The sequence below is a fragment of the Clupea harengus genome, chromosome 7, assembly GCF_900700415.2.
Source record: "Clupea harengus chromosome 7, Ch_v2.0.2, whole genome shotgun sequence".
In the NCBI taxonomy this organism is placed as follows: Eukaryota; Metazoa; Chordata; class Actinopteri; order Clupeiformes; family Clupeidae; genus Clupea; species Clupea harengus.
In genome coordinates this window covers 5176801-5202100 of record NC_045158.1, presented here as the reverse complement: position 1 = coordinate 5202100, position 25300 = coordinate 5176801, and the positions used below count along the sequence as shown (strand labels likewise).

The following is a 25300-nucleotide window of genomic DNA, read 5'->3' as shown; positions in this document are numbered from 1 at the left end:
TTCGTTTATGGTTGAATTTCGATATCAACTTAAAATAAAGACAAAATAGTTTTTTCGTTTCTCCCCAATCAACTGAACATTTTATTCCCAATCAAAACTTTGTATGCTTGTATTATAAATCATAGCCTAATCAGTAACAAAACATATTCCAGTTCAATTCAATTAACAAAATCGATCTCAACATCCATGAGCAGTTTTATTTTTTCGCTGGGTTGACCACTTTTCCCAAAAACAAGATGCTCATTGTCTCATGGTTGGAGATCAAAACCATAAATGGCCGATCAAATGTGATCGTTTCAAAGGGTCTAAAAGACAAAGGCATTAAAGCCACTCCTGTAGCTGCAGATGCTGTCGACCCAGTCTCATCTACATCAAGAGTGGCTTTCTGTACAACCTTAAAGAAACAGAGGGAGATCCTGTTAACCACATATTTAAAATTTGTGAGGAAATCCAGTGCTGATCAAAAGCATTAGGATAAAATACTCTATTATTATATTAGTTATCAACTAGTTATACAGTTATGCAGGACCAAACATATCCTAGTTGCTCTTTCAAAGAAATACATATGGCAATACTTAAAAGTTATATTTGGTCATTTAATAGGTCACATACTTACCTCTGACACAAGAATAGGTTCATTAGCAATGCCAGTAAAGTTAGCACTATAGCTAAATATGTTTGACATTCCCATTTCACTCAGAATGTTTCTGAGGGAATATGATGTTTCAATGGATAACTTTGGAATAGACACCATGGCTTGCCTAGAATGAAGAATACCTTCCATTAAAATGGTCAAACCTGTGTCATTTTCTCTCATGAGAAGTGTAAACAGGCAGATTTTCAAATATAACTTGTAAATCATTTAAATAATTTAGTATTTAACTTATGAAATTAGCAATGTAATTAAAATGGCTTTTCATATTCAGACTACTAGGAGTGATGCCAATAATTTACCTTTTCTTAGTCCATCTATGCCATTTCGCTACATGTTCGGGGCATACAACATCCTCTAGGCCAGCCAGATCTTTATCAGGAAGCAGAAGCATCATGGAGACTGATTTGGTGTAAAACAGCTGAAGAACAGTGGTGGATATTTCCTGGTCATAGTACAGACTGTAGGTATGCTTCCTCGCCATCATCTTCACTGGTACACTGGTTGTCTCATTCACTTTAAATAATCCATCTTGGGTCATTTCAGGATTAAAAGGAACATCCCATTTACCTGCAAATGAACATCAACAAAAGTAGATATAGATATATAGAAAGGTATATAGATGTATAGAAAAGTAGATGTAAATAGAATTGCATCTTTTGTAATACACCGATATTCTTTTTAGAACACAAGGAAGATCTATCATCATACCTTTAAAATATATGTAGCTAACAAGGTACATCACAGTACCAGGGTCCAACTGGTCCACCAAGTTGCTAATTTTCCCATTGGTCTTAGTCTTCACATAGTCATTGATGATTTTAGCAGCCTCTGTAGTCTTTTTGAAATTAGTTGTGAAGCCATCAGAGAGGTAGAAGGTGTTCATGCGTTCTAGAAAATCTGCGTTTGGCTTGAAGGCATCACTCACGAACAACGCACTTCCAGCTCTCAGGTCAATCTCTTCTTGCTGGTTGAGGTTTTGCAGGATGTCACGAAAACCCTCGTGCACCCCCTGCTCTGTGACATGCGAGAGGTTGAATCCCAGCCCATCAAAGAGCTCTTCGTTGGTTTCACCTCTAGCCCCAAGGGTTAAGGCCGCTAATGCAACTGACAAACTTAGCGGAGAGAAAAAGACATTCTCGTTCTGATATTCAGCCTGGGACACAAGTTGCTTATACAAACGGAAGGCAAACATGCTGTTTGGGCGAAACAGTTTGATAGAACTATTGCTTGGTCCATGTCTGTGGCCACCTCCATGGCTACGTTCATGCCCATGTCCATGTCTGTGCCCGTGTCCATGTTCATGCCCAAGGTCACGTTTATGCCTATGGCCACCTTCATGCTCATGGCCGCGACCTGTAGAGGATATCCATTCTCCATCTTTATGACCCCCACAGCTGGAGAGTGCCAGCGACGTGATCAACAAACACAGGATTGCCCTTTCCATCTTTTATCTATAAAAAAACCCACATTGCATGCAAACATATTGATGCCTATGAACAGTAGGCTATGTATACAAATGCTATATCGTTATGCTATATTGGTAAACCTTGTTTTAAAAGCATTTAACCATCACATTATATTTTTAACCCAATTAAACAAAGAAAAGAAATACGTAGTCTAACAATAAATATATTTCCATTCTATTCCAAGCTACACTAAGTGTTACTACACCACTATTTCTGTAACATGCATTCAGAATATTCCACTAAAACGGAATTCCGTTCCACTGAATTGACTTGGGTTTTAAAAGGCAATAAGGGAGCTAGAGTAGTTCTTGCAGCACTCACCCTCCAACGCAACTGGAATGCCTCAATCCAAAGTCTCTCAGCTACTGCATATATGTATAGTCCTGAGTTGGATCAGTCATCAACCTTTAAACTGTTTTCCCTCATAGACAAAGTTCACACTAATCATTAACCGTCACATCAATACTAGCACGTGGCATTTGGAAAACCGAGTGCTTTTTTAAGAGAGAAAAGGGAAGATATATAAAATTAGGAACAAGCTAGTGAAGAAATGTCCTATGCATCTGTAATCAAGTTGTCCAATTATTTCTGACAGTGTTAAAGAAGCTTTAGGTAAAGAATTACCTAAACTCCAGATTCAATGTTTTAATTCAGTGAACTGATGCTTTCCATCATAGCATCAGTGTTGCAACTATGTAGAGCTTGACCCAGGGGCGGACTGGCGATCGGGGATACCGGGGGAATCCCCGGTGGGCCGACGAGGTTGGGATGGTCCAAAATACCGGCCCACGTCTATAATCAACCGGCCCTCCCACTTTAACCGCCGGCACTTACAACTATTTTCCATACTTCTCAAAACACGTAGCCTATAAGTTCCTCTATTGACTATATAATGACAATCACTGACTGATTTTTATACTCCTCCTCGCGATCTGTATTCACACTCATGGTGCCTATTTTTCGAAAATGTTCTGAAGTGTCTTCTGAAATGTGTTCCTACGGACTTCAGAAATTCAACGTAAGAAACGATCTCCACCTTATTAATGAACACCTGAAAATGGGTTCTTACACAGCCGAAGTGTTCTCAGCTGTGCGGATTGAGGATGAGGATTCTTAAATTAAACGCACCTGGATTTGCATATACGACCCGCCAGGGCACGCAACCGTAGTGACGTGTGCCGTCAGCCCTTCTTAACACGGAGCGGCCCGTGGGGCATCTGGTAGCGCTTTGAGGAATTGCATTTAGGAAAACTCTGGGCCATTTATGACTGTTATTTCGCGTGACAGTGACAGTGATACAAGGTAAATTGTGACGTTGACTTGGCCAATGTTAGCTTGCTTTTCACAGATGAGGTAACGTTCACTACCAACTAGCCTAGCTAACGTTAGGTAGATAAATGTCCAAAATTGAGACCGTTATGATCTGGTAAAATAAGCAAGCTGGCGCTATTGTCATCATCGAGATGATCTACTTTAACACGTTAGCCGTTGTCACTTGTTTACAATCGATGAGCAAGCTATCCATGGTGGAAGTTGTAAAGAGGGCAATCTTATAATTTCTAACCAGCTAGCTTGTTATGCTAAAATCACTGTGTTACACACAACACTAACATAAACAATGTTAATATGTTATCTAGATTAGATAGTGAGGTCATACTAACACATGAGTATAATGATATTGTTTTTTATTATCATGTGACTATAATGCGCCCGGGCCAGCAGAGTTGGTTTAGGTTCTGTTACTTAACTTATTGTTTTGTTATGCACCTTCAACACCCCTACACACACACACAATCACACACACAGCATGCAATACTACTGATACCACTGATGTTCACACCCCATCGTATGTTTTATTCTGTTCATTTCTACAATATAGTTCATACTAATTCTACCCTCTGATTCCAGTTTCTTTATTGTGTGGATATTCATTCCTTAATGTTCTGTAGTTATACGTATAACCATCTGATACTAGCCCAGAGTTAAGCCTATTCATCTAGCAACCTATACCTACCTTGGAGTGTTACAATAGCCAGTATAATTTTATTCCATGTGTCCACCCAGGCAAATTGGTGGATCCAAATGTTATTAAAAAAAAACATATATGATGTAATTTCTTTGAAATCATCCAAAATAATGTTAAGTGTATGGGTATTTTTCCAAGTAGGCCACTGACTGGTCTATACGTGCAATGCATTGAATGGGCAACGCGCAGTGTATTGAGTGGGCAGCGCGCCGTGTACTGAGTGGGCCGCGCAGCGTGTATTGAGTGGGCCGGTCTGACAGTAACTCCCGGGCCACTTTTTCCCCCCAGTCCGCCCCTGGCTTGACCCATAATGTAACACATTCAGGAATGTCCCGTTTCCTTTATTACTGACATTTTATAAATCAACAAATTCATACAAAAAGTAGGATGACTTTATTCGTCCTTGACATCCAATTCCGCCCATGGATGATTCCTGATTAACTAGGTCCTCTGTCGAAAGAGGTAGCCAACAATCATGAACCACCCTATTCCTCAGAGCCCTCTTCGACATTGCAAACCCTCTCCGACCACCTCCCAAATTTTGTAACTATCCGACTCCGTCAATCCGTCGCTGTTTACCTTGTTGGTAGTAGTATGCCAAACTCCGTAGATGGTCGTATTTCGTTAACTGGCTATTTCTGACGTCCAGCATGAATAACCCATGTGCATATATAAATTTGATGACAAATGAAAAGTTAGCGCTTGCCATAATTTAGCCTGCCTGTGTTTTCATTCTCACCAATTGGGCTGAGCCCCCCCCCAGTCTTGAAATAGATTATTCCAGGATGGCAGTGACTTTCAAACTGATGAGGCATAACAAAACATTCCCTTCAGTCACTACAGCATAAAACAACATGGCCTGTAAAGGGGTTCAGAATTATAACGAATGGAAATAAACTCAACAACCTGATTTAACACAATCCAGCCACAGCTATTATGTCAGCAGGTCTTAAGAACTATGAGCTCTGATGGGTTCATTAGAGTCCTTTATTCAGATTATATTCTTTCCACAGAGGAGGAGAGCATTATGTTATGCATGAGGATTTCTGGTCAAATCACAAATATGCTTTGGACCCTGTTCTTTGGGGGACAGCGTAAACAGGCAGAGTTATCAAAGTTTCTTTCACTGCCGTAACCAGCAGATCTTTCTCTCCCAAGATGTGCATAGCAAACTTTCCAAAGTAAAGAAACTGGTTTAACAAATCTCAAAATCAAACTGACAGAGGGAGAGAGAGATTTTTTGATGTCAAGACATAATTATCAACCCAACCAATATGAACCCCCATATAGGCTATGATCCAGAGAACACCACATTTGTATTTAAACACATACATATTTTATAATATAAAACTTAAGTTATCCTTCCATATTTTTGTCGAACAAAGAATTCACTTTTAAAAAGGAGAAAGTATAAAAAGGCTATAAGATATACATTATTTAAAATTAGGAATAATAGACACAAATGCAGTGCAAGAAAGGCAGTACATTGGTCAGAAGCCACAGAAGTATTACATTCTTTAAAAGGAGAGTGCAAACGATTTTCTAAAATGTCACAATGAGTTGCAGCTTCAGAAACAAACAAAATGCCTAAATAGCATGTAAGGTTAATCTGGACCATTCTTAAATAGGCAAGACCTGCATTTTATATACGCAACTTTAATACACATACATACCATACTTCAGAGTGGTCCAACGTATTCTGAAATGCTCTTGATACATTACTACATTTCTGAACAAGCAACAAATTGTGTAATTTTGTAAAAATCGCTGTTGTTCCCTTTAAGACAAACAAACACACAATTAAGTTTAGACTCTTGCAGTCGGTGCAAAGAGCAAATGATGATGTTGTTGTCTTCCTTCTCAAGACTCTTCCTTCTCCACATTCTGTTTCTTTGATACCTGGAAAATAGAATAGAAATATATATATATATATATATATATATATAAATATTTAACATATGAACCAAAAAGTACAACTACAGGTGTAACCAGGGACGTGCACAGGAATTTTGAAGGGCAGTTGCTCTGCCCTGGAAAAAAGGGGCAACACGTTAATTTTTGTCACCGCCGCTGCCACGCCCCTGTCCCCTGGATGTTTATTCCGCGATTATTTGATCTATTCAGATCTTCTGAAAGGTTCTCCCATCTCCACAAGGATACGCTGGTGCTCTGATTATTCCTTTGACCCCATGGCTTGGAGTTTGCTCTGACATGCACTGTCAACTGTGGGACTTTATATGGGCAGGTGTTGGCCATGTCCAATCAATTTAATTTATCACAGGTGGACTCCAATTAAGTTGTAGAAACATCTCAAGCAGTATCAGTGGAAACAAAATGCACCTCAGCTCACTTTTGAGTGTCATATCAAAGGGTGTGCACACTTCTGTACATATGATATTTTACATTTTGATTTTTAATAAATCAGCTAAAAACCTGTTTTCACTTTGTCATTATGGGCTATTTTGTGTAGAATTTTTAGACAAAAAATTGACTCAATCTATTGTAGAATATGTCTGTAACGTAATACATTGTGGAGAAGGTGAAGAAGAGTGCCGAGTTTCAGGCTTGACTGTACTTTAACAGCAATAACTAGTACTTATGGTATGAATACCGTACCTTAGCAGCCCCTGTGTTTCGCTGGCTTCTGCGTCCTTCTGGCCTTCCTCTGAATGGATGGCTACCGATAAAGACATAACAAATTAAATAGAAGTAAATCCATAAACAAACACACGTAAATGTCAAGGAGGCTATTCAAAAGCAGAGCCTTTTTATGGTAGAAAGTAAATCATTGAGCTTCTCACTTAAATGGCGTGTATCCTTTTTTGTTTTTTTGTTGCATCCCTTAAGCTGGGGCCGAAACAAGCACTTTGCTATGATTCAGAATCAACAGAATGACCACCTAAGAGACTTTTTGTCAGGAAATTCTGATCGTGATTATTACCCAGGGGCTGCTGAAGGGCTGACTGTGGGGCTGAAGTTTGCAGGTGAACCTCCGTGGCCATCACCTCCTCCGCGATGGAGCACATTCTTCCCCTGCAGGTCTGAGTTAGTGTTCTTTCCATGGGAGTGCAGGCCAACGTGGGAAGAGACTTTCCAGGACTCCCTGGGTGACGCCCCTGATCTTGACCACCCCAGCGATGCCTGGCTCAGCAGGTCCTCCTCAGGGTCTGCTGTAGATGGGTAACAGTGTTAGGTAGTGTGATGTGCTAGAAAAACAAGTGGGTATTGCTGTGTCTCAAAACAGCAACTTACTGAATTAAAGGCAAAGTGTTCGATTCTGGCGAATGGTTGTTGATGTTTGAGCTCAACAGCCAATCAAATTACATCCCTCCCTTCCATGCTCCTGACGTAACGTGTTTACTGGCTGGAATTGATTATGGCTCAATCCAGGCCAATATGTTTGTTTCTCATTTACAGAGCTAGGACGCACACACAGAACAGACAGCTAGAGGACTGTGAGTTGCAATGCGCTGAATTTGTCAAAAAGCATATTGTATTGGAATTGAAGACTGCACCTTTAAATCATCCCAACCTAGTTAAATGGGTTGAAGTTTCTATTTTTAGTCATTATTGCTCCAGTTTGGGTGGCCATGCAAGCTTTTGATCTGAGAGTGCTAACCTTGGTGTCGTAGCCTCCTCTGGCGGTCAGGAGAGCTCCTAGTAGCTTCTCTGGGTGGAAACAGAGGCTTCTGTGCAGACACTTTGTCCACTGGATAAGCAATTTGTGGCCGGAAGTCACATTTATCCTGTTGGCAAATACAAACAGCATGGGTTAGGACCGAAGCTGAGCAGCACATGAAATCCATGCAAACCCCAGAAAGAGACCACTTCAGATTTCTGTACAGCTTGACTGGTTACATTTCATTTCTACCCCTTTCATTAAGGTACATAGCTGCAATGTTTGCCAAAAGAGGGGACCACCAGAATTGACCATCAATGAAAGATTAAAACTAAATTAGAAGCTAAAAGGTCAAAGGCCACACAATGACCTGCTTATGACACATTGAGAATTCTTAAGAAATGTCTCATAATAAATGTTCCATATCATTATGTCAAGTGGGTTATACATGAGTAAATTAGTTCTGTTCCACCTGCTCATTACCTGGTGGTGAAAGACAACATTTTCCTCCAGTGTGACGCCACAGAACTCACAGGGAATGAGTACATCGCCCTCTAAGGGACTGGAGGGTGGACTGCAATAGAGCGGAGACACAGAGCGAGGGAGGGTGGGTGGACTCGGTGGGCATTCAGGCATGTTCAACAAACTGCCAACACCCTGGCTTGTGCTGTTTTCATAAGGGAGACACAGGGGTTGCTTGCTGAAAGAAGCGATGGCTGAAGCAGGGCTGCAACCAGTCTGTGTGAAGAAGGGGGAAAAAAAGCTCAAATCAGGGATATAATAGTCTTAAAAGGGGACAACGTGGTATTAAAAGACCACTCAATAATATTTCTCAATAATCTACAAATTTGTATCATTTTGCACCAAGAACATATAATATTCCTACTATGGAAAGCCATAAAAGAGATCTTCCCCTAATGCTTTCATATGATAAACTGTATCTGTGTCCCTTACAATTTTTGGAAAAACCCAAACTATTCTGCCAAAAAGACACAAGCTAATAAAAAGGACCAAACTTTGATACCATATAACCAGTTATTGAAAAATATTTCCTTGCAAGCCTGTGGACAATAGCCATTCAGTGGAACAACAAAAGCCCAGCAAAAGGAAGGAAGTGAGTGGAGGGGGAGCTCAGTGTAAGTGGCAGCCTGTAGCGGGACGACCTGGATACATTTCCCATAAACACAGAAACATCTCAAAACAAGGGAGGCAACTAGAGTCAGGCTTCCCTCCTCTGTTATAACCTGACTGTTTACTACACCTCGGCAACTCATCCGATTCTGCATCAGCACACATGAAACTGTGTGAAACAATGAGGATACCACAGTATCTGGCCAAAGTCCTTAAACAAGTATATAAATATAACAAGAAAGTACAAATCAAAACCATTATAGGGGGGGGGGGGGGGGGATTAGCTACAGGCAAGAACTATAGGCAGTCAATGGAAAACATTCATACAAGGCTGTGTGCTAGTCGCTGGGGTGATGCCAGAACTTATAGAGAGACGGCACACAATGTCATCTAACCTGGTGTAAAATTAGGTCCTCCTCTGGAAACAACTCTTCACAGAACTCACAGGGTAGCATAATCTCTGAGTATAAAGAAAAGCACAATCAGACTCACGATGGAGAAGTATTCACCAAGAGATAAGTTTACAAGTATGACCAGATATGTGACCGAACAAACATAAACGCTGCCACAAAGGTGACCAAGCTGACCTGATGGACTGTGGCTTGCTGTGGGTGGGGTGATGTTACAGAAGTTGTTGTTAGCAGGAGAGAGCTGTGACTGGAGGCTGCTATGGACAGGTGTCCTTCCGAACTGGTGGTCCCAAACGTCTGTCCACACGCCCTCCTGGCCGTCCATGTCCTCCAGACTAAGGGCCAGCAGGTAGTCCAGGCTGGAGGTGTCATCAACAGGAAATTGGCCCGGAGGCCACAGCAGACTGTTGTTGTTGTTGTTCCCAAACTCTGCATCCTGTTCCAGCACTGAAATAGAGATAAACATACTTGTGTTACACAAAATTACAAACAACGTTCGCGTTTGCAAACATTGGGTGGAAACAGAGGTTTCTGTGCAGACACTTTGTCCACTAGATAAGCAATTTGTGGCCGGAAGTCACATTTATCCTGTTAGCAAATACAAACAGAGATGTGACTGGAGGCTGCTCAGTAAAACAAACTACATTTCAACTCTGCACCTCATACATGCAGTTTAGCATGACTGTCTACTGAACAGAGTTTGTGAGAACAAGGTCCATGAACTAGGTGAACCATGAAACAAACTATTTTCATGCAGCTCTCCATTAAGGTTCCTCTCCTGGCATTGATTAACCTCTAAAAACTCATTCTGTGTTCCTCAAAATTACACATCCAGAAGTTTATTTTCGTGAAAAAAATCCCTTCGTGGCATTAAAATGGCTTGGATGTAACTCTACATCTTTGCCTCATTTAGTATTCGCGGAGCCATCGATATGCAAATGAGAGCACTGATAGCCCCCGTTTCTACACCTTATGCTAATGAGATGTAAATCCCCACCCCACAAGTTGACGGGATTGGTTCCTTAGGCATGTGACGTATGAAACCCAGGCTGTCCCATTCTATGTTTTTGAGTAATTTGGTACACTGCAGTTCCAAGGTGGAAATACTCAGGCATGAAGTTGACTGTTCATTTCGCTCAAGATACGTTGTGTATCATATAAAAATCACCATATGGACATGATAAAAAGGTTAAAAACCAGATTTTCGCTGGACGGGGTCTTTAAGCAGTTTTGAAGGGAGATGCCAATAAATGATACAGGTATGTCACTGTATCATCTTTAAAAAAATCGTTATGTGTAGAATGTATGTGCGACTCAATATGGTCGAGTGGGGGTATGACCATCTTCAGACGTTTGTTGTTAACTCACAGCGGCTGAAGTCGTTGTTCCTGGGCGCAGTGTTCCTCCTGCCCCTCGTCCCTACTGTTCCGCGGGTGCTGTTGTGCAGTCTGCCCTCTATAGGTCGAGGTGGTGCTCTGCAGTCCGTCGCTCCGGCGTTGTTGTTGTTGTGGAGGCGCTCCTGGGCCCTCAGTAGGTTGTGGATGGAGTGGGCCTCAAACCAGGCACCTGGGGACTGGGGCTCGGCCCAGCTGGAGCTGCTCCTCTCCTGGGGAGGGGTGAGGCTCCCGCACAAGGCCGGGTGGATGTCCTGCTCCCGCAGCATCACGTTGCACTTGCAGACTGGGCATGGCTCAGTGCGGGTGCCGCAGTAGTCCTCGTGATCCCTAGCCTGGGTGAAGGCCAACTCTAGGTTGCAGTACTGACATGGTACCAGGCGCAGGGGGCACTCTGAAATCTATGGTAGAAATAAGAATGTGTTCGCTCCATTTTTATTATCATTCATTTTTACCATTCACATTAATGTAAATACATGGGGTGGGGGGGGGGGTCAAGTAGACTTTGCATACATACAGCCCACTAAATACAAAGGTGTGGACAGACACACACAATGTGACTAAATTTCATTCTCAACATCAACTCATCCATAATGGTTTAACAGAACTAACATAAAAAAGGGAAGATTTGTACTTCAACCAAGGGAAGTTCAAACTCATGTCAAGCTAATGTGTTTCATTTTAATACTATAGCTAAGGAATTTTAAATGTAATCATGTGACTGTCTTCAACATGTGAAACAATATCACAAAGAAGATAAACACCTGGTGGGACTCCATTTGCCTTTTCTCCACCTTCAACCCACACTTGCACTGCACCTACATAAAAAATTGAGTGACATCAGAAAGACAAAACAGGAAAAACGTGTAGGAATTCAGTTAATACCCCAGCCTGGTCTTATTACAAGTCAGTGCTTCTTCACTAAAGATAAAGTCGTTTGGGCAACAGGTGGGCTATCTCCTGGAAGGGGCCTAATTTTTTACGAACATACAAATACAAACCAACACGGTATACAACATGGAACTACTGGAAATAGTGACCAACAAGCATCTTAACAGGACACTCTAAATAACTACCAAATGACTATCAAGTCTGGGTGTTGTTCTTAACTAGACTGATGTACACCAGCAGGCTCACCTTAGCACTGACAGTCTTACCTGTGCATGCTCCTGATCTCTGTGCTGCTGCAGATCGGCCCGTGGGACAGGCTCCTGGCACACGTCACAAAGGGCAATATTTCTGCGACAGTGCATCTCATGAGTGGTAAAGTTAGCTTCTGGTATGTCATGTTTGCTGCAGGGGGAAAATAAGCACAGAGATCAGACTTACAGCAATAAAAACAAAAAGGGACTGGCTGCCGTTGATTTGTGGAAAGATGTGAATGCAGATAGCAAGAACTTAATTGAAACCGTAATGGAATGGGAATTTGGATGTTTGTTTTAGTTCTTGTCTTGTTAAATGAAATCCAATAGCTCCTTACCAGTTCCCGCAAAACTGAGTGCTTTCCTCTGCCATTTCCTGCAAGATCTACAAAAACAGAACAAAAGTTTCAATTCAACACAACCCAAACTAAAATGAACATTACTATGTTAATCACACACAAGACTAGGGTTACCATTTATCTTCTTAACTACAATAATAATAATGTTAATACATTTTAGTTAATGGCGCCTTGAGTGTCTTTCATTGGGATTTTTTAAGCTGGGCCCTATTTTTAGATCTTTTTTGGTCCAAATTGTATGTCTCTTCTTCCAGGCTCTGACTAAGCAAACCATTCAGTGCCTGTAATCAATCTCTTCTCTTCTCTTTCAAAGTTTGGTTCCAGTATAGGAGAAGGCCCTGGCACCCATTGTACTAAGGTTGATGGCTGGTAGTGCCAGTAGACCTGCTGATTATGACCACAAGGAGGGGAGGGAGCGTAAGTTTGACAGAGGTCTGCGAGATAAGCAGAGAAAAGATGATGATGTGCTTTAAATGTTCATAATAATATTTTAAAGTTCATCCGTTGTGACACAGGAAGCCAGTGTAATTGAATCAGCAGGAGTGTGACATGTTCTGTGGACTTTGAACATGCAATAATCTATACTGCAGAGCTCTGGGTAAGTTGAAGTGGGTGAATAGGTTTGATGACACCAAGGCTCTTAACCTGAGCGGAGAAGGGTACGGTGCAGCCATATATGGAGAGGGTGAACATGTTCATCTTCACAACAGCTAAAAAACAAGTAGCAGTCTTATTGCTGTATAGTTTCAAGTAATCTTCGGTCATTCACAAGTTGATGTCATCAAGACAAGCCGTAATCGTGCTGGGAGGAAGAGAAGCACTGAGCTACGTAGACATGTAGAGCTGAGTGTTGTCAACATAACGGTGAATGTGAACACCATGACTTCACAAAAAGACGTTGCAGAGTAGGAGGAGATAGATGATAAAAAGTAGAAGCCCCAAAACGGAGCCTCGGGGAACCCCCTCGGTGACAGCTGAGCGCTCTGACTGTGTCCCGTCATCAAGGTAGCATGTGAACCACTGATGTACACTGCCACAGACTCCAATGTTGGTAGACATAGCAAAAGCCAATGAAAAATGGTGTCAAAGGCTGCACTGAGGTCCTGTAGGATGAGTAGCCTATGGAAAGTCGTCAAGCATCAGCTACACAAAGGAAGTAATTGGTTAACAAAAGCAGTTTCTCTGCTGTGTTAAGGATTAAATCTAGGTTGGAATGTTGATAAACAGGCACATATTAGGAAAGCTTGGGAAGACAGATGTTGTCCAATTTAGTCATGTGGTTATCTTGTATGCCCTCTCCACATTTGAATCTTTTTTGATTTAAGATTACCAGTTCAACTTCCAGGCAACACATTTTTTTGCGTTCATTTATTTTCTATAACAGTACTTACAGCAACTGGTGTTAGCTAGCGACAAGTGGTTAAGATCCTTACCTTGTAGTTTACAAAATCTACAGATAAATATGTATTGTACTGCTTCAGCAAACCTTAACTGTCGTGTGCGATAAGCGAGCTTGCAAAAGTAATAGCTAACGTTATCAAACTATCGACGACTAGCTACGGGTAAACAATAACAACCTATGCAAACACCTAACCTTATGCTACATTGGCTATGCTATCTAAGCCGCTACCAACAAGTTAGTCCAAGCTTAAAACAGAGTCACAAGACTAGCGAAGGTTCTTACTCACATCCTAGTTTACTTGTTGATGTACATTCGAGTAAGTGAGCTGTAAACATGCGAACAAAAGGCTTGCAAGGAAGCTAACGTTAAGTAAACCCAGGAAATACCTGAGGCTAGTACGTTAGCTAACTAACAGTTAGCCATCTAGCTAACGTCAATTCTTGAAATCTTTACCCAGTCGTTAGTACCAACTTGCTTATCACCTTATCACCAAGCCAAAGCCTGGGCACTTATTTTCCGTTCAATCGTGTTGTTACACTCCACGCAGTTAGTATTACCATAACGGTCAACGTTATGAGTTCTGAGGTAACGCTATATAGGTCAAGACATTTATCCACATCCTTTGGAATGACGGTTCATGCTGCTGTGTTCAAAAACTGCTTGGCCATCCCGAAATCGGAAGCGCTACTGCAGACCCAACAACATCCGAGGCTTCCTACTCTGCGTTTTAGGTTTCACTTCTCCCTGACTTTACTCAGCATTGCAAAATGAAACCTAGGCTGAATCTCTTTCAAGTGTTAAGTGTTTTCATGATATAGCCAAACTAAATAATACCAGTTTTGTTATTGTCTAGAATTGTAGAGGGAGTTGAATTACAGCATAGGCTGCAAAATGCTTTTTAAACTATGCCTTACTATAAAATAAAAAAGCTTAGCGAACATTAGAGATGATAAAACATCTTAATTTTGTTATAATTTGTATGAGCATTTTGTGCTCATCATTAAAACCCAAAGAGCTGCAAAAAAAAAAAACACAAATATTATGGAATATTACTAGACACTACAATTAGACACTCAATTAGACGTAGCCTCCCGCATAGCGGTCTATGACCACCACCACATAAAGTGAAAATGAAGTGAAATAACCAGACATTTTTTCCAAGAAAAGCGTGTTATTTTGGATTATAATTTTTTTGCAAACAATAGACGAAAAGGTTTGTTGTATGTCTTATTCTGAGTGAAAATGTAAGGAACTATAGTTTGTGGATGTGGCGGCTGTACACTGGGTGTCAAGCAGTACCCTGTCAATTAAGCTACGTTATGTGGGTTTGCGGTCTGTTTAGTGAATATGATGATGAGTGTGACTTTATAACAGATATATTCTTGAGCTAAATTGGAGCATTCTGTTAAATTTACATGTATACTTAAGCAGCAAGGAGCTTCATTGCATATGTGCTTGGCATATATTTACAAAGTTTTGAGAAATATCAATGTATGAAATAAAGGATAAGCCTACGAGTTGAAGGTAGAATATGTCTGAAAACAAAGCAAAATGTAGAGTATCGACATTTATAAGAGAACACTAATACACTAATAATAGGTTTAAATATAGCCGCATTCCATCATTCATTCCTATTTCTTCTATGTTTTGTTATATTATCTTTCCTTGTTCTCTAATAATCTAATTTACTTTGCACAGTTTACTAAATTCATTGCTAATATAAATTACTGTGCAGTTTACTAAATTCATTGCTAATCAAATTTACTGTGTAGAGTTTACTAAATTCATTGGTAATCTAAATTACTTGTGCATGGGCTTTAAGTTGTTGCTGTCTTCAACTGTATGTGTATATGTTAAACCAATCCAAAACAATGAAAAATGACTAGGCTTATTTCAGTGCATGACATCTCTTTGACCAGCCGTTTTAGTGCCCGTCAATGTTAAATCTGTATCATTTGTCAGTGCTCCCTACCAAGTGCATAAAAACAGGGCAGACAATGTTAACTTTGAGTGCCTTACAGTTTACACGGGGAAAACATTTTTGATAATGTAATTTCTTTAAAAGTTTTATTGAAATCATACAGCACATTTTACTGGCAACATCAGTAGCTGGTGTTTTTGATAGTGATTTTTTGGGCTGCCTCAATCTTGTAGTCCATGACACCTGTGAAAGATATCATAATTGTAATATGGCAGCAAAGGCAAACAGTTCATTTAAATCTTATTGAATAGTTATATCAAATAGAATAATACTCTACGAATATATTATTAAATTATATACTATCGAGCAGGAATTGCTGTTATTTTCTCACCCTGGCTGAGAGCCTTGCCATCAGAGGACAGGCGCCAGTATCTGCGGTCAGACTGACGTGCCTGCTCCTTATTCACAGAACTCAGGAAGGGACCCCATAAGCTGGACTCCTTCTCAAACCTAGATGGTGAACAGGAGTGAGGATTACTAATTATAGGGGAATACAGATTAGCATTCAATTACATAAATCATGCTTTCTCCAATTCAGATTTTGAACGTGCATTAAGATGTGAATATATAAATATCTTAGTCCAAAAAGCTGATGACTGTTCATTTTGTTTACTTTAGTTATTCAATTTGATTAGAAGGAGAAAGCTTTTTCTTTATTAGTATGTCTGCAATGTGTTGTCATTTGCATGCATGTTTTGTTTCCAGACTTACGTGAAGCCAGCTTGATTTCCCTGAAGAAGAGTCAGTGCCTCAAGGAGAGATGAGCCCATGGGAATTTCAACAGAATAGGTAGATGCCTTGCCGTCAGACTTAACTACCTCCACCTGCAGAGGTATTTTGGTCTTGCTTGAAAGCACTATTACAGGAGATGTTGCGTCAAGGACCAAAGTATCTGAAAAACAAACACAAAAAGTTTTAGGTTCTTAAAGTGTAGTAATAATTAAAGAAAACAAACTAATGTTTTTCACTAGCCTTACCAAGAAAAATCTAAAGAAGAGGTACTCAGAGGATTATACTGATACATAACTCTTAGTAGTATTGTTTGAGGTATAAAATAATATACCAATAATAACAATAAAAAATATTTCTTTTGTGTTTAGCAATGTTGATAAAATGATAGAATGCATAATGACACACACACACACACACACACTCCTTAAAAATCCACAGGTATCAGCTGAAATATGAAACGACATTGCCTGAACACTACTGTTTATTACGACCCACAAAGCGTGTCCTACCATCCTCATTCCTGCACTCCATGGCCTTCAGACTGAGGTAGGAGCGCTGCTGCAGGGCGGGGAGAGTCTGGGACACGGCCATGGCGTTGTGGTACGTGCCCTTCCTGACGTCCGCTCTGAGGGCTTCCATGGAGGCAGCACACGCCTGCACCTCACTGCCCATAGCCAGCAGGGCCTAAAGTGGAGAGAGAGGAAGCAACACATTTTTAACACACTTCAGAGAGGCCAGGGCTATACTAAAGCAGTGAAAAATTATTGAGATTTTCATATGAAAATAATATTGTTTTAATATGGAAAAACAATGTATTTATTTATTTTTTACAAATAAGTGTTACTGCCCTTTATAATTTACAAAGAACGTATTGGTGAATGGTATCTGCACCAATCACAGTTAGATTACACTAGAATTACAGATTTGAAAACCCCATTCGTATTAGGACAGCTCTTCAGTCTGATTGATGATACAAAGACGGGATCATTGGAAAAGACAGAAATGTCTAAGGGGCTGACAATATTCCCTTGGTTAAAGTGAGTTTGTGGGACATGGAACAGGTCTTATGACTTCCACATCAGCTCTCACCTGCACAGCCAGCCCTGTGCTGAACTCATTGCCCATGTGCCCATCAGCTCTCTGAGAACTCTGCAACTTCTGTTTGATGGTCACCAGGGCCTTCCCCAGCTGAGCAGCATCCATCACATGAGAACCAGCATCCTTCAGGCACTGTAGGGCCATCCCAGCCATGGCATGTGTATCTACCAAAGGCACGAGAGGTCAAGTCAGTCAGTGAGTGAGTGAGTGAGTGAGTGAGTCTTTTATAGCTCAGTGGACAAGGGTATAGTCATAGGAATACATTTTGTATGCCAAATTGCTGAAAAACAGGAGCATATTAAGATATATCAGGGCTGGAATCATACTAACCAATGCAAAGAGAGTCACCATGCTTGATGAGTCCATGCTCCACAGCATGTATGAGCTTGTTGCTAACATGTGGGTTCACGCGGACCCCGCTCAAACACAGGGCCAGTATGCCAAGGGAATACTGGTAGTAATTGGTCAAAGGTCTTTGACTGACTGTAAATTTAGAAAAAAAAACAAAAAAGAAACGTGTGATGCTATAAAAATGATGCAATATCACAATACAAAATACTCGATATTTACAAACAAAAGAATCGACAATTAACAGGATTAAAATGATCAAATGAGCTTACATGCAATATGATCCTTCTCATGCTCCATTTGCTTCTTGAGATGTGTGAGGAGAGAGTCACTTTTCTGTCCAACGCTGAATGTCAGACTGTTGACATCATGGCAGGAGGATTTCAAGGCCAGGACATAGAGAGCGAGGCGACCCAGCACTGCGTGGCCCTTGTTGAGTGAGCTACAAAGAACCAATAACACTAATAGTGAGGATGCTGGCATGGGTATAATGCTGTCTGTCAACAACCAGAGACTCCTAAGCTAATAGGAAGCTAATCCCAATCACGATTTCTTAAAGCAGCAATAAGGAGTTATGTTCCAAAACTATCAGCATAAGTACCTAAAAGGCATGCAAAACCTTGCAAACACCACCAACAGCCCAGTTGACACTGATAGAAGCTTGCCAACACACTAACTTGTGTCTTTTGGCAGTATAGCTGGCAATGTCATGCTGTGAAATCCTGGATGGCTTGTGGGACACACAGAAAGTGTTTATCTGTCCTTCACATGACTATATGCTATCAAAATTAATTTGAGGATGGTACCAAAACTAGTTGCCTATAAAACCATACCTCAAAAAGTGTCAAATTGTTGCATAGTGTTACTTTAAGGGATTGGAAAAAACATTATCAACAGGATCATGTGGAACAGTACACTAGTGTTCAGTTCACCTCTCAATGTCATTATGAAGCTTGGTCTTGAGGTTGTTCAGATGCTCAGCCTCCTTCTTTAAGTTGTGAGTTGTGGAGAGACGCAGAGCCAGATGCACACTGGGATTGGGGAGAACATCTTTGTCCTCCACAGAGCGAAGCAGATCCTTATTGAGGGAGAGTAACAGCTGGTCATGGTCCTGCGCTGTGGGTTTGGTAGGGGAAAATATTTAATATTTAAAATGTTGCTGTAAATAAGAAGTTACTGTATATAAGATATAATGTTACGTGTGAACTCTAGCCACATTAACACCTGTTATTACAAATATACACCAGGAACATGTGAAAATAGCAATAGCTAAACAACAAATTTGATCAAATGCATCTTTACTTTCAATCGAACAACCAAATCACACACACACACACACACACACACACACAGTTTTACTCAACACCACACTGCCCTTGCACAAGCATTGGCCATTTCCTGTGCTGTCTCAGCAGTCCCCCAGTTCACCCATTAACCTCAGCGACCTCATAAAACGATGTGATTTCAATAAAAAATGAAAAAGATGCCACTGGCACACACGACAGGACAAAGTGCAAAATATACTGTCCTTTCTCATAACCATGTACATGCAATGATGTAAGTATTTCTAGTGTTACCATATAACAAAATCAATTCCTGACATGAAGGTAAACCTTTTTTTGATATGTTATGACAAGTTTGTGTTGTGGCATTAGTAAGGTTTTTATTCTGGCAAGCCCTAGAAGTTTTTCTTCCTAAGAATTACCTCAACTTATTAGGATACATATAGCAAAAATCACATTGACACAGCCATACTATGTATTCAACAGGATCACTCGGGCTGTTTTCATTCCTGTACTAAAATCACAGCCACATGTGTTGCAGCAGTCTGAATGCTCTCTGTATTTTTTTTGGTAGGCCTTGTGTTAAAGTAACACTATGCAACAATTTGACACTTTTTGAGATATGGCTTTATAGGCAACTAGTTTTGGTACCATCCTCAAATTCATTTTGATAGCATATGCTCATGTGAAGGACAGATAAACACCTGTGTCTTCCCCACTAACCATCCAGGATATGCCCTATGCCAGCTAAACTGCCAAAAGACACCAGTTAAAGGCCCTTAGTGTGTTGGCAAGCTTCTATCAGTGTCAGCTGGGCGGTTGGTGGTGTTTGCAAGGTTTTTGCATGCCTTTTAGGTAGTTAGCTTACTAGTTTGGGAACATAACTCCGTATTGCTGCTTTAAGTTAAAATGCACCCGAAGTGCTGTCCCCAGAATGAAATGTCCACTATTACACAACACCAATTCTTTCACTGCAAACAAGGCATTGAAAATGAGGCAAAACAAACTTTATAATAAGTTGATAATTACCGCATGGCTTTCCAGCTGCCAAAACAAGTAGAGTGCTCAGAGTGCAGAGAAATAAATTCATTGTAGTCGACCTACATGAGAAGAGATGTGTTAGAACATATAACATAATTTAAAAACTAGCTTGCCATTCATTATACAGGCTCTCTCGTGTGGTCGTAGGCATCCACCATGGTCGTAATTGTCATAGTTTAGTAATAACATGAATCCGTTTTTAAGAAATACACATAATTAAATTACGAGTAGCCTATTGTTTCATGTGATTTACCTTATCCTTTCAAGTTGAGCTACACTTCGCCACAGCTACAGAACACTGACAAATGTGCTTGACTCTCATCTCATGGCTCAGTTGAATCACGTGACTTGGCCTATCTTTTGGTGGGAGGGGAATAAGCGAAGTGAGTGAATTCCATTTACAAACCAATGTCTTAAAAAAAATGTTATTTAACTTAAAATAGCATGTTATCGAAACTTTTTAGAGGATTCATTTACTCTCTTTATTCTTAAAAGCAATTTGAAGAATGCTATTATTAGTTTAACTATTTCCTGCTTCTCACAACTGCCAGTCGAAGATTATGTTATTTTTTTGAAAGCTAAAATGCTTAATCGGTGCTTTGAAAAGTGATGGAGGCGGTGTGCATAAACTACAAATTATAGAATAGTCTGCATTCTTCCTAGAAATCTGTCAAGGCCATCCGTGAAACATACTTGCTTCCTTTTAAGCCGTTTCTGTATCCCCTGGAACATTGGTTACCTTATCTAGATATATAGCTAACAATGTAACATTATTCATTTGTGTTACATAGAGTTTAAGTAGTAGGGCATTGTGGCAGGCTACACTGTTGACAGCTACATCCCCATGATAGATAAACAAAGCGACTAGGGGGCGGGACGATCAAGCTAGCTGACTAATGTAAGATAGAGCATGTTTTCACATAGCAAACAGTCACCGATTTGATTATTGGACTCGTTTGATTTACAATAACATCTAGCCAGTCCTAAATTAGGCTGTGCATGGTGTTCACCACTAACAAGATCATGGAATACAATATTGGAGGCACCCATTCGCTAGCAGGCCAGATTGCTACCTAGCTAGTAGCGCTACCTAACTTGGACATCAAAACAGTTTCTTAACTAGCTAGCTAACCAGCTAACTTCACATAAAGATTTTTGGCTGGGGTTACCTCATTCAATCTCAAAATCGGAGGAACAGCTACTTTAAAGGTACGGTGTGACATGTTACTGCTTGCAGGTTTATGTGGCAAGCTGACAACTTCTGTTATTAATAAATGCAACGTAGTAAGCTAGATAGCTCGCTTATTGGTAACAACAATTGCTAACAAGGAGGTAGAAATCGTAACTTTTTAAATATTGGTTAACCATGGTCGAATAGAAACCAAAGGGATTGAATTATTGGAACAGTAATGTTAATTGTTTGAGCTTTTGCCGTCCTCTAATGATAACGTTAATAGTTTGGGCTATGTAATGTTCAAAATTATTATCTAAATAACTCAAAACCCAAGTTTTAAACCGTGTCACTTATGGCCTAACTGACCTCCATCCACTAAAACCACGTAGTGCTTCTAGGCATGAGGATCTCTTAAGGGGCAATCCCCACAAAAATCATTAACATTGTTTTATTTGCGCTCCTATCAATTAAGTCTGTTAGTGAAATTAGTTTTGCAGATTAGGTTAATTGTTTTGCTACTGCCATGACCTGTAGTGAAATTACTGCTGCTCTATGCTGAAAGGCATTCTTGGTATCAGTGTACCTAACCACAACGTTTACCGCTGTTGAAACCACTTGATAAAACACAGTATAGAAAACAGTAGGTTTTCTTCAAAAGCATGAGGACATATCTCATCTGTCATTTTTCCTCCCTAGGATTGCCAGATATCTTTTTTTGCTATTCGAGGCGTTGTCAACTTCCTCCTTTGTGGCCAGCACCAGGCAACGTGAAGATGCACCATCCTAGCCCAGCGAGCAGGGAGCTGGGGTTCTTTCCCTCTCCCTTCTCTCCTTACCACATGACTTTTCCTGACATGACAGTCTCAAAGGATTCCACCAATGTAACATGCCCCTTTTCAGGAGCAGAGTCCAAGTTAAATACGTGAGTTTCCTTTGTATCCCACAGCAGACAATAGCAGTCTACAGGTGCATTCTGTATTACGTTTTGATGAAGTTATGTAGCTGATTAACACATTCAAGAGTTAGGATTGCACACCATGGTTATACATGAGTGGCAGATTCCTTTGGGAGGAACGTAACCTTGCTTGGTGTATTTTTGTGTGCAGGAGCTGGGAGAGGCGCTGCCTGAGGAAGCATAAGAGGAGAGAAGACGACGAGTGAGTCCATTTGACCCAAATGTTTTATGTAGGGTGATTTATCCAGATGTGCAGTTTAGGACTTTAATAGGTCCTTTCCATTCCTTGCAGTCATACAGATAATTTGTCTAAATAAGCATCGGCCTGTTGTAATACTGTTTTCTGTTAACTGGGTGCTATAACCCTGTGCTGATACAGTGGGAAAATGATCTCTAATGAAACTTGTCACTTATCTCTGTGCCTCTGGTCCTGACCTTTCCAGAGCTTGCAGTCCTAAAAGAAGACGACTGACGGGAGAGGAGCCAGCGGAAGGTCCCAAACCTCTCTGGTCTCAGCACAGCTCCGCAACAGCAGCCCCCGTGGACCCTGCCCACGGGCTTCCTCAGCCTCTGAGGAGCCAGCATGTGGACCTGACCATCCCCAGCGCCCCCTCCCCTCCCCCTTCTGCCTCAGATGCTGACGGGTCCTGCATGGAGGTGGAGGCAGCACAGAGAAGACTGCAGGAGATTGAGGACAGGTCAGAAATGGAGGATACTTAATGTTAAATTAAGTCATTATTGTTTGCAATTTACCCATACATATCCCCGCAAAGAAATGTCATTAATATATGCCGCATTGTTTTTACAGCCTGCAAATGCCGTGATGTATTGTGGAATGGGTGTCCACTTGTCTAGATGATATTAGAATTAAAGCCTCATTATAATACTGTGTACATAACTCAGCTAATTTAACTCATCAGGAGGGGTTTGAAAAATAAAGAGCTGTTGTGGTTGAGGTGATGACAAGACGGAAATGCCTTAATTTGACAATGCCAACCTGGCTGATTTGAGGAAGTTGGAGAGGATGAAAAGTTGAGTCACAGAGGCTTCTGTTGAGGTCTAGGATGTTATGCCTCGTCTTACCGGATTCAGTCAATTTGATTCGCAAGCCATTCTTGCATTGCCTTGCTCTCTGAGTTTGTGGATTGAACTAGTAGCTGAACCAGTCAGTTTCTGTATCATTGGCTATGCTCTTAGGCCACTTTGAATCCAATGAAACAGTTCCAGACTACAATGAATGCAGTGGATGTTGGTTTGGCAGAGTCAGGAAAGCAAGAACTGCAATATGTCAAATTAAGGAGCGTGCGGATGCTCTCACGGAAAAGAATATTTCACTTATGATCCACGGTCATGTTTTCTCTGTTCATCAGGATTACATTAGAGGACCTTGATGAGGAAGAGGACCTTGATGTGGAGCCAGCCCAGCGACGGCCTGTGCTGGTACTCTCAGACAGCTTAAAGCAGGGACTACAGCGGGGCATCGGAGACATTCTCCCCCACCACGTGGCCGAGTCTGTGTGAGTATAACCGCCCACTCTGCTCCAACACAAAGGGAGCCATAGTGCAGGCCTCCTTGAAGGACTCCTAAGCTACTCTTACACCTGCAACTACACCATGTAACAGAGAACCACACGTTATCTGTGCCAGCACCACTGCAATGAGTCAGACTGCCATTAGTAGAAGGAGTTCTTCACTCTTTTGAAGACCAGTATCCTACCTTTACAAAGCACAACCACCCTTTACCTTTCTGAGTTGAATCTCTTTGTTTCTTGTATAATAATTGGGATCAGAGATCAAGTGGCTGTTCTTTAGGGTCCTAGGTCAACTTCTAATCGTGAATAACATAACGTACAGCAGTGCAACATATTAAGAATGATCTTTCTGTCTGAGTAGGAGTCATTCATGCATGCAGTTGGTGGTATGGCGTCCTCCAGAGGATGCTCTGGCCCGCAGACTGAAGGACTCCCTCCAGCGGCAGCGCAAACATCAACAACAGTATGCCAGCAGGCAGTCCCCCAACACAGGCACTGCCAGGGCCCCAGCCACGCCCCCTCCGCAGATGTGCCTCAAAAGCCTCAGCGAAGGAGCCCTCAGTCCAGCCTATGGCTCACCAGCTGCCCAGGGTTCTGGAGATGAAGACATGGAGCTGTGAAGAGGCAGAACTGGCCTCCCTCCATTTTGTATGTCAGACTGGATGCTGTGCCACCATTTTGTGCATCAGTGATTGCTCTCACGTCCAGAGCAGAGGGCTATCTATGGAAGTATTGGCTGTGGGTATAAACTAGGTGATGTACTTGCCAAAAAAAATGCCATTTACATGGTTTTGGAATTGCACTATGGTTAATGGGATGATGGTTGTATTAGTGTCACGTTGTGCAGAAGAGAAACAGGGACCACTGCGAAGGACTATCTGTTTTCGAAAGTTAATTGCTATGTACTGCTTTGTATTTTCAAGTAATTCAGTATAAACCACACTAGTGATAATACAAGTGTTAAGTTTTGTTTTGTTACTAAAGGTTGAGCAAAAGAGTTATGGAAACATACTTTATAATACATTTTTCCCCAGCCAAAATATTACTTGCACTTTTGATGAGTTGAGTGCAATTTGCCATTTCTTTCTTTCTAAGTTTAGATGGCTTTAAAAGAGAACAGCTATTTAATGATATGTACTGAAACATGTCTTTTATGGCATAGCTTAGCATGTTTTCTTTTCTTTTTTAAATACATTATTTACATAAAAAAACATTATTTTCTTGTTCTTAGAACAGGAAGTAAATGTTCCTCTCAAAAATGAGAAGAGGGCTGCAAAAAGTACCTGCTGCTTTGGCTAAGAGTGGACCCAGATCTTACAATGGATTGTCTAAGTGATGGATTTAAGTACAGAAAAATGCATACCTTCCAAAGAAATTTTTTTTGCAATGTACTAGGCATGGCCATCCATTCTGCCTTAAAAAATAAATAAAGCACGACACCTACGATTAAATCTCGTTTGTAAATTGTTGTCATGTTTGAGTTTATTGCTTATAAGATATACTAAGTCTATAATATGTGTGTGATTTTTTGGGAATAAAATAATTATAACAA

The 25300-nt window shown here is 40.9% G+C and overlaps 4 protein-coding genes across 9 annotated transcripts; 1 reads left to right on the top strand and 3 right to left on the bottom strand.

The window, feature by feature from the left end:
• Positions 1–177: 177 nt before the first annotated feature.
• LOC105902732 (serine protease inhibitor A3L-like) lies at positions 178–2594 on the bottom strand. The gene is made up of 5 exons (XM_012830383.3): positions 2443–2594; positions 1364–2106; positions 955–1222; positions 617–761; positions 178–394 (listed from the first exon to the last, which is right to left on the bottom strand). The coding sequence occupies exons 2-5, from the start codon at positions 2097–2099 to the stop codon at positions 197–199; spliced, it is 1347 nt and encodes a 448-aa protein (XP_012685837.1). The 5' UTR covers positions 2100–2106; positions 2443–2594; the 3' UTR covers positions 178–196.
• Positions 2595–5116: 2522 nt separating this feature from the next.
• On the bottom strand, positions 5117–15146 carry trafd1 (TRAF-type zinc finger domain containing 1). Of its 5 annotated transcripts, none has more exons than XM_031570245.2 (12): positions 14058–15146; positions 12182–12228; positions 11859–11994; positions 11466–11519; positions 10676–11102; positions 9485–9754; positions 9293–9357; positions 8250–8504; positions 7767–7893; positions 7089–7317; positions 6764–6824; positions 5117–6046 (listed from the first exon to the last, which is right to left on the bottom strand). In XM_031570245.2, exons 2-12 carry the CDS (start codon positions 12214–12216, stop codon positions 6008–6010), a joined length of 1698 nt encoding a protein of 565 aa, XP_031426105.1. In that variant the 5' UTR covers positions 12217–12228; positions 14058–15146; the 3' UTR covers positions 5117–6007. The 5 variants fall into 5 exon arrangements, with proteins under 5 accessions (XP_031426105.1, XP_012685903.2, XP_012685902.2 ...); XM_012830449.3 differs by having other exon boundaries at positions 7089–7314; positions 14087–15146; XM_012830448.3 differs by having other exon boundaries at positions 14087–15145.
• A 496-nt stretch (positions 15147–15642) lies between these two features.
• tcn2 (transcobalamin II) lies at positions 15643–20451 on the bottom strand. The gene is made up of 10 exons (XM_012830445.2): positions 20341–20451; positions 20076–20146; positions 18696–18879; positions 18036–18205; positions 17746–17898; positions 17407–17579; positions 16827–17001; positions 16297–16477; positions 15917–16035; positions 15643–15768 (listed from the first exon to the last, which is right to left on the bottom strand). Exons 2-10 carry the CDS (start codon positions 20134–20136, stop codon positions 15707–15709), a joined length of 1278 nt encoding a protein of 425 aa, XP_012685899.2. The 5' UTR covers positions 20137–20146; positions 20341–20451; the 3' UTR covers positions 15643–15706.
• Positions 20371–25300, top strand: ccdc117 (coiled-coil domain containing 117). Of its 2 annotated transcripts, none has more exons than XM_031570248.2 (6): positions 20371–20470; positions 21958–22183; positions 22368–22418; positions 22660–22914; positions 23587–23733; positions 24110–25300. In XM_031570248.2, the coding sequence occupies exons 1-6, from the start codon at positions 20413–20415 to the stop codon at positions 24366–24368; spliced, it is 996 nt and encodes a 331-aa protein (XP_031426108.1). In that variant the 5' UTR covers positions 20371–20412; the 3' UTR covers positions 24369–25300. The 2 variants fall into 2 exon arrangements, with proteins under 2 accessions (XP_031426108.1, XP_012685900.1); XM_012830446.3 differs by lacking the exon at positions 20371–20470 and adding an exon at positions 20517–21296.